The 9684-nt window shown below is 35.0% G+C and overlaps 1 protein-coding gene across 1 annotated transcript; it reads left to right on the top strand.

The window, feature by feature from the left end:
- Nucleotides 1-1455: 1455 nt before the first annotated feature.
- On the top strand, nt 1456-9019 carry calub (calumenin b). The gene is made up of 7 exons (XM_048168984.1): nt 1456-1566; nt 2150-2378; nt 2463-2656; nt 2915-3081; nt 6783-6843; nt 6985-7184; nt 7813-9019. Exons 2-7 carry the CDS (start codon nt 2161-2163, stop codon nt 7915-7917), a joined length of 945 nt encoding a protein of 314 aa, XP_048024941.1. The 5' UTR covers nt 1456-1566; nt 2150-2160; the 3' UTR covers nt 7918-9019.
- The last annotated feature ends 665 nt before the right edge of the window (nt 9020-9684 follow it).

Below are 9684 nucleotides of genomic sequence, written 5' to 3'. Positions count from 1 at the left end.
ATGTCAAGCATAATGTCGAGTACAGAGTATATGCTGGAAGTAAAAGTTTAGACATTTCGGCCATTTATCAAGTGTATGTATACATGAACAGACAAAAAAATTGCGTATTATATGTATTTTTTATTATATGTAATATGTAAACGGTACTCTCAATTTTGACTTTTTCTCAGAATTGCGAGATATAAACGACCCTTTTTAGTTTTTATTCAGTAGCGGAAACAAGCTTACGGCTCAATACTCTCCATCCTAAAAATATACAAATAGTAAACACGTGACAGACAAAATGCAACGTCTAACATGTAATATAGTGCTTAATAAAAGTTGAGCATAACTGGATGTAATTTGATTGAAAAATGACACGTCAAATGACTGAATGACTGTTTGAAAACATCTAAATACTGATCCTGATCAAAAACAGTGTAAAGCTCAGCCTGCTTTGTTTACAGAGGTTACCGGGGTAACGGCTGCATTTCTGATGTTTCATCAGCGCCATCTGTCTGAGTAAATGTGCGTTTTCTTTCATATTTAAAAGGTTATTGAAACTACAAATATTCCAGTAATGTCTGTGAGAGATGCACTGGCTTGTGATGTGATGCAGGAGGGCGATATAAGTTTCGAACTCTGTTATTTTTGTATTTAATGTTGAATTTAATGCGATACCCTAATGCATTTTTAAGTGTGGGTTAGGTTTTAATATACTTTTAGGACCATTTATTATTTTCACAATATTGTCAATAGTAAAACATAATATTATGTGAAATCTATAAGACTTGCGATGTGCGGGCTGAACAAAAACAATGTTTGTAAAATGTGTTTTTATTAACCTTTATTAAACCTCTTCAAACAACAAACAAGCATTATGTTTGTTATAAACACAACTACAAGAATTCCAACATGAAAAAAACAAAAACAACACACCAAAACTTACAAATAATAAATACCGAAATATAGATATTTATATATATGTATACCCCCCCCCCTTCTAAAAAAAATATACTAATGAAACAATTGAGTACACCATGTTTCAACAGACATACAAGAATATCTGACTTCAAAAGGAGAAACATTAACATACTTTATTTATATTTTCTGTTCAGTTGTTTTGACTATTGTGTTTTTTTTATTATTATTATTATTATTATTATTATTATTATTATTATGCCTATTTGTTAAAATTTAAGTTTTGTTTGCATTTTAAAAAAGTGTAATTACAATTGACTTGACAAAATTCCTAACAAAAATATTTAAACACGAAACATTGACATACAAGACATTGACAACATTCTGAATAAAACATAGTGCCTTGAGGACGTGGCAGTTCTAAACCAATGACATAATCACGTTTGGACTGAAGTGGACCAATCTTGAAGCGGCTCAGACGACATTTGCTCGGGCGGGCCTGAGTGCAATCTACAATCTGATTGGTGCGTTGAGCGAATTTTGAGCGTTATATTCAATCTGATTGGTCGGTTGAGCGGGGCATCCAGGGGAGGTGTGTCAAACTCATTTGACATCCGGAGTTACTGAGATCAGCCGGGCGGCGTGAAAGGCTACGATATTTGATAGGTAAAGTTGCATTAAACCATAAAATAGTTTATGGAATATGCTCCGATATGCAGTAGTATGTTTCCCAGTTTCGTTTATCTCGTTTGAGAGTCACGTGTATTCGCGTGAAGCTTAACTTGGGGAGTTTAAAAGATGCTTACATGTCTAAATATTGGTGACATCAATTAAATGTTCAAATGAAATATTATTAAGAAAAAATGAGATGGTATAATTTAGTTGGTAACACTAGCAAAAAAGTATCAAGGTATTACCCTGTTTTTTTGTTTTGTTTTGTTTTGTTTTTTAGATATGTATTATGGGAGTGCCATGTAAATAAATTATTCAGTACCAGTGTGTGTATATATATATATATATATATATATATATATATATATATATATATATATATATATATATATATATATACACACTGAAAAAATATATAGAGAGAACTTACTTTATGCATCTAGGAGCTTCTTGTCACATAAAATAAATACTATCAATGTATATAGAGTTATGATAGGAATTAATATTTGTAACAATATTGCATATGTTTGCATTGATATACACTTGCTCTTCACTTTGCTTTTTTACCCTGTCGAAGCGTACGAGAAGATGGACCTGTTGCCGCTCTTGTTCGTCGCCCTCTGTGTTCTTCACTCCTCCAGCAAACCCATGGAGAAGAAGGAGCGCGTCCATCACGACGCCCCCCTCAGCAACAAGGAGCACGATGATGAGGAGAACTTCGACTACGACCATGAGGCTTTTCTCGGACAAGAGGAGGCAAAGACTTTTGACCAGCTCACGCCAGAGGAGAGCAAAGAGAGACTGGGGTAAAAACAGACGCACCACATATTTATGAGCTCTTCTGAGAAAGTTCTCCGGATCATTCGCCCTCTCTTTCTTTCTGTCTACAGTAAGATAGTAGAAAAGATTGATGAGGATCATGACGGCTTTGTGACTGTTGATGAGCTGAAACGGTGGATCAAACACGCTCAGAAGCGATGGATCTACGACGATGTGGACCGGCAGTGGCAGGCTCATGATCTCAACTCAGATGCTTATGTCTCCTGGGAGGAATACAAGAACGCTACCTATGGTTACATCCTTGGTGTGCACATAAATCTGATTTGGTTTTTCAATCTGATCTTTTGGACTGATAGGCTACACCCTCGTTTTCCAAGTATTGTAATCAGATCTATTTGTTGTGAATGTCTAGTCAGTCTGACTATAATCTCAGCTCGAAACAAATAAACAGATTTGAGTCGGGTCAAAAAATAAAATGTTTACCAAGCAGGAAATTTACTTTTTTTTTTTATACCATGAATAGCTTGAAATCCCAACTAATATGATGTCTATGTGTGTTTAGATGAAGCAGATCCTGAGGATGGTTTTAACTACAGACAAATGATGACCAGAGATGAGCGCCGTTTCAAGATGGCAGACCATGATGGTGACATGAGGGCAAATAAAGAAGAGTTTACAGCATTTCTTCACCCAGAGGAGTTTGACTACATGAAGGATATTGTAGTGCTGGTACGTATAGACAATCACACGTTGCATCTTCCATACTCTTGCTGTTATCTTCTTTCTAGGGCTGTCGATTTAATGTTTATTGTCAATAAGTTACGGAAAAAAATTATATGTTAAAATTATTAACCTATTTAATGCTGCCCTACCCCGCCCCACTCCAGACTTACATAGGTCATCTTACATTTCATTCAGTTGATTGTTGACAAACATAATGCAGGGCAACAAAAAATTCTATGACGCCTGTAGAATGCAGTTGGAATGATCCTAAAATTGAAGATATTGGGGCATAAATGCCCCTGTAAGAGTTTGTCTCATATTTATATCATATATGATATAGTTATTAAGCAATATCACTCAAGTGCAAATGTGCCTATTGATTTTATACAACAGTTCAATAAATAAGAAGTTAAAGGATTAGTCCACTTTCAAATAAAATTTTCCTGATAATTTACTCACCCCCATGTCATCCAAGATGTTCATGTCTTTCTTCAGTTGAAAATAAATTAAGGTTTTTGATGAAAACATTCCAGGATTTTTCTCCTTATAGTGGACTTCAATGGCCTCCAGACGGTTGAAGGTCAAAATTACAGTTTCAGTGCAGCTTCAAAGGGCTTTAAACAATAACAGAGAAGGAATAAGGGTCTTATCTAGCGAAACGATCAGTCATTTTCTAAAAAAAACAATAACTGTATATACTTTATAAACAAATGATTGCCTTGCAAGTGGTTCCGCCATTCCGCATTCTTCAAAAAGCTTACACTGTATGTCCTACACCTTCCCTATTAAACTTACGGAAAAAATGAAACTGCCGCTGCGTTCATTACGTAAGTTGAATAGGGAAGGCGTAGGACATACAGCGTAAGCTTTTTGAAGAATATGGAAGGCGGAATGGCGGAACCACTTGCAAGGCAATCATTTGTTTATAAAGCATATACAGTTGTATACAGAAAATGACCGATCGTTTCGCTAGATAAGACCCTTATTCCTCGTCTGGTATCGTTTAAAGCCCTTTGAAGGAACACTTTTTTTGAAATAGGCTCATTTTCCAACACCCTAACAGTTGAGTTTTTGAACCGTTTTTAAATCCATTCAGCCGATCACCAGGTCTGGCGGTACCACTTTTAGCATAGCTTAGCATAGTTCATTGAATCTGATTAGACCGTTAGCATCTCGCTCAAAAATGACCAAAGAGTTTCAATATTTTTCCTATTTAAAACTTGACTCTTCTGTAGTTACATCGTGTACTAAGACCGACAGAAAATGAAAAGTTGCGATTTTCTAGGCCGATATGGCTAGGAACTATACTCTCATTCCGGCGTAATAATCAAGGAACTTTGCTGCCGTACCATGGGTGCAGCAGGCGCAATATTATTACGCAGCGCCTCTCACAACTGTCTCCATGGTTGCAAGGCACGATCCCTGTGCAAGCAGGAAGTCACAGGCAGTGCGTAATATCAATATCATTTAAATAGGAAAAATATTGAAACTCTTTGGTCATTTTTGAGCGAGATGCTAACAGTCTAATCAGATTCAATGAACTATGCTAAGTTATGCTAAAAGTGGTACCGCCAGACCCGGTGATCGGCTGAATGGATTCAAAAACGGTAAAACTCAACTGTTTAACTCTAGGGGAGTTGGAAAATGTGGAAAATGACACTATTTTCAAAAAAAGTGGAGTGTTCCTTTGAAGCTGCACTGAAACTGTACAACAGTGGGGTCCATTGAAGTCCACTATATGGAGAAAAATCCTGGAATGTTTCCATCAAAAACCTTAATTTCTTTTCGACTGAAGAAAGAAGGACATGAACATCTCGGATGACATGGGGGTGAGTAATTATCAGGAAAATTTTATTTGAAAGTGAACTAATCCTTTAATATTGTTATATTTTAGACACAATATTGTCTGTTTTTTGCTCAATTGAATTTTGCCAATAAAAATATTACCTATAAAGACACAGCAGAACTAATCCTGAATAAAACAACCATTTGAACGAATCGAATGAATGAGACTGCTTTTACACTGGAACAAAAAAATTTATTTTTAGTCACATGTGTAAAAACAAAAATATGCACAAGATTTTTTTCATCCGTTCTGAGCAACTTACAAATGTGTTTATAAATCAGATACATATCCGACATCTGGACATCTGACCTACTTCTAAATATGTATATCTGATTCTCCTTGGAATTCCAAGCCACCATAAGGCGAGGGCGACATGTTTTCCCACAAAGATAGCTGAAGCAGACATGTCTGTATGTGCTCGCTCTAAAACTCACAACTTTTTTTATTGAAGCGGAAACTTTATATATACTGTAGGTAAGAAATTGCGCACACCTAGAAACATTGTCGCCTCTGGCTTGGTCATTTGAGAACACTTAATATTGAACGATATTATTGATTTGACTGCACTGACACTATTGGATGAGAACTGAACTGAGCCGGATAATGACATCAATGTTTTCTGCAGAACTGCCTTATAGATGAAATGAACTAATTTAATAATTGATGATCTTTACGACGGAACTGAATAGACACTGAACTGACTTCAGCTGAACAATGACTGTTTTCTTTTAGAGCTGCTGTACAGCCGAAATGAACTCTGTTTGCATCATTGAATCGTTTTCCTGTTATCACTGTAAAGCTGCTTTAAAACAATCTGTATTAAAAAAAGTTGACTTGACTTGACATTCAGGAGCATAGAACTAGATTTCAACCTCTGCGCCATGAATTTTATAAATAAAACAGCTTCTCTACTGAACACTACATTATATTTCTCAGCAATGAAGGGATAGCTTTGCTGTTTCTGTAATTAAACTCACAGGTTCACTATTACAAAGACACTGCACAGACTCAGGTAATTCGTGCTTACAAATCTCTTTCTAATTCGATCAAATTCATTCGAATAATTGTAATACTAGTCATGTCGAAAGTGAGTGTGAACAGGCTGGACAAAAAAAAATAAAAAAATCAGATTTGGTCGAAAGATCAGATCTGTGCATTAAAACTTGGTGTAAATGCAGCCTGAATGACTCTGTGACATTTACTGCCACCTACTGGCAGTTTTAGTTTCTTATTTAGAGTATAATTTCTTTTTTTTTTCTTTTTTTAATCTATATTAATAAAAAACCCATTAAAGGGATAGTTCATTTTGTCATTTACTCACGCTCATGTTGTTTAATGTTATGTGATTTTCTTTTGCTGAACAAAAAAGAAGATATTTTGAAGGATGTTGGTGACCAAACTGTTTCGTTATCAGTGAATTCCATTGTAAGAGGAAAAAAATACTAAATTATCTTCTTTTTTTTTTTACCAAAGAAAAAAGAGAGTCATACATATTTGAAACGACATGAGGGAGAGTAAATAATGACAGAATTTTCATTTTTGGTGAACTATCCATTTAAAACCCATTAATCTCATGGCATTATTTATGCAATTGTAATAGCAATGTAAGTGCATTCATGAGCTGCAATAAATGGTATGTAAATATATCTAAATACCAATTCAGATGCAGCTTTTGGGGGGGGGAAATCATGGCCATTGTAGCCTAAAAGTTTGTGTAAAAAGTTCTGTGTTGACTCAAATAAAATATTTCTTTCTCAAGCTACTTTTTATAATGTCTTTTTGTAGCTTTTCTCCTTTAATGGATTTAAATTATCTTTTGGGGGTAATTTGGATTTTTTTTCCCATCTGTTTTGATTTACAGGAGACCATGGAGGACATTGATAAAAATGGAGATGGTTTCATCGACTTGGATGAATATATTGGTAAGTTGTGATTTTTTTTGTTGTTTTCTTTTAAAGTGTGTATGTGTGTATTTAAGAAAAACTGGAATGGGCAGAATTCAGTTGTTTCCTGTTCCATGTATTGATTTGTCTCACATTTGCCCTTGTGTGTGTGTATTTCAGGTGATATGTACAGTCAGAATGGAGACTCAACTGAACCAGAATGGGTGAAAACGGAAAGAGAACAATTTACAGAGTTCAGGGATAAAAACAAAGATGGTCGTATGGATAAAGATGAGACCCGTGACTGGATCTTACCCTCAGATTATGACCATGCAGAGGCTGAGGCCAAACACCTTCTGTATGAGTCTGATGCAGATAAGGTAAAAACATGGTAATTCTCTAAAATCTTGCATTCAAAGTCAAATTCATTACATATTCAGCAATCCTGTGTGAAGGTTGTATTTTCTCTATGCCGTAAATCATTAAAATCATTGTAAAGTGAATATCTCTCAGAAAAAAACATGTAAGATCTTTGCATGAAATATAGCTTTTAAATAAATAGTTAAGCCAAAACTGAACATTCTAGCATCATTGAATCACCCTCATGTCATTGGAAACCCATGTAATGAAAGTTTAGCATGACTTCCAAGTCGTTCTTTTCCATACAAAGTAAAAAAAGTTTCCGGGTCAACCTGCTAAACCTCTCCTTTTGTGATCCATGGAAAATATTTGACATACGCTTTTGTTCAAAGTGACATACATTCTGTTTAAGGTATACACTTTATCAGTTCATGCATTTCCTGGGAATTGAACCCACATCAGTGACATTGCCACCACCATCCTCTACTGTTTGAGCTAAAGAAATTATGAATTTTTGGATGAATTAATTTGATTTCATAAATGAGCCATAAATCTATTGTTTTATATTTAAAATAATAATAATAATTGTATGATGTGCTAACTGCTATTGAACTACTTCAATAACCGCTTCTTTTTTTTCCATGATAGGATGGACTCCTCACAAAGCATGAAGTTGTGGATAAGTATGACCTATTTGTCGGGAGCCAAGTAACAGATTTTGGGGAAGCTCTGGTCCGACACGATGAGTTTTAATTTTGGATACTTTACACTTGAGAAATGCAAAAAGAACAATAATTTATTTTATGATTTAATGCATACAACATTATAAATCATTACTGTGTTTACAAAACATTTGTTTTTCTACGCCAACTCGATCAAATCCAATTTTTTTTTTTTTTTTTTCAATCAACATGTCCTTCGTAGCTTAACACTCATTGCCATTGGATCCTGATGAGATTTCAAATGTGCTGATGAAGTAATATTCAGGTCAGCTTGTGAAGCTTGTCAGTGATGTGTAGAGGTTTGCCTAATGGTTTATAATGCACTAAAAGCTCCCATATAATGCAGCATAATGGCATTTGTGTAACCCAACACAACATAGAGCACTAGTTTCAAGTGGAGATATTGCATATAATATGAATCTTTTTATATATATATATATATAAGAACAAACAATACCATAATGTAAACTACTTCTCTAAATAATATCAAATGTCTTACAACCACTACTTGTACATGTTATCTTCATTTAGCCAGAGGATGTATGATATTGAAAATCATGCATAGTAATAGATCATAGTTAGAATGTTGCTTAATTTCATGGTCTTTGGATCAAAATAGACCTAAACCAGAGTTCTGGATTGGTTTGTTTCTCGAGCCTGCAGGAACATGGGATGTCGTGGCTCGATAGGCTGATCTTTGATCAGTTTTATTGTTCTTTCATACTCAAAGGACCATAACTGCAAGGACGGAAACTAATCAGGGGCTCTTTTATGTAAACCCCTGCTTAAAGGACCATTGAACTCCATTCCACCAACTGTGACCTGTCAGTGAAATCCTTTTGAAGTGTTAGTACTGTCATTAATGGACCGAACCTACAAACTAAAGCTGTTCTTTCCTCCAGTGCCTTTTTCCATCTCCCTTAACCTTCAAACTGCTTCAAAGTCTTTTTTTTCTTACTCCTTTTTCCTCTGTGCAATTCATACATGACTGAAAATGACCTCCTCACTTAATGTTAGCATACATTTTGTGTATATATGTCTATAATTGAATGTGAACAATATGCTGTGGTCAGGTATTGTAAATACTGTCTTATAGCTGAGAGTGTTTTCTCAATAAAATTGATTAAAACAAATGTTTTAATTGGATTTCCATTTGTGGGGTTTCTAGGTGAATTGCTAGTTTACGTAGATACTAATCTTATCCACTAGGATCCTCATCCTGGTCATTTGTACTTGTGCCCATAATGCACAAAAATAATTTTAGGCATATTGTTTTTCCATTACTGACATTATGCAATATTATTATATTGAATGAGTTCCACGTAAGTTTAATTTTAGCTGATCAGGGATGTAAATTGCCAACCCTGCTTTTGATATGAAAGTCTCAGCTTTCATATTTTGTAACTTTTATTACAAAATTCAAATACTTTAAACTTTTAAAAAAATATTTATTATTTTTATTTTGTATTTAAAGACGTATTTAATGTGGCGTAACAGCTCGCTGCAGAGATCTCAGTTCAAGCCAGCCCAGATTAGTGTTGACACACAATAATGCAGTTAAACTCAGCATTTTTTTAAATACTGCAGCTGCCTACATGTGCAAGAGGCAACTGTTTACACTTGTACACACATGCCACATTCTTTTTCGGCCGTGTTTCAGAGACCGAGATTTCAGTTTCTGAAACGCTGTGGAACAGCCAGTGTCGTGTAAACGAGGATCGTTTTTAAAGGTGCCAAAGAATGCTTTTTCACAAGATGTAATATGTCTAAGGTGTCTCCTGAATGTGTCTGTGAAGTT

This window comes from Megalobrama amblycephala, linkage group LG19, assembly GCF_018812025.1.
Source record: "Megalobrama amblycephala isolate DHTTF-2021 linkage group LG19, ASM1881202v1, whole genome shotgun sequence".
In the NCBI taxonomy this organism is placed as follows: domain Eukaryota; kingdom Metazoa; phylum Chordata; class Actinopteri; order Cypriniformes; family Xenocyprididae; genus Megalobrama; species Megalobrama amblycephala.
Note: the sequence above shows the minus strand (reverse complement) of the source record. Positions and strands in the feature narration are given on the sequence as shown.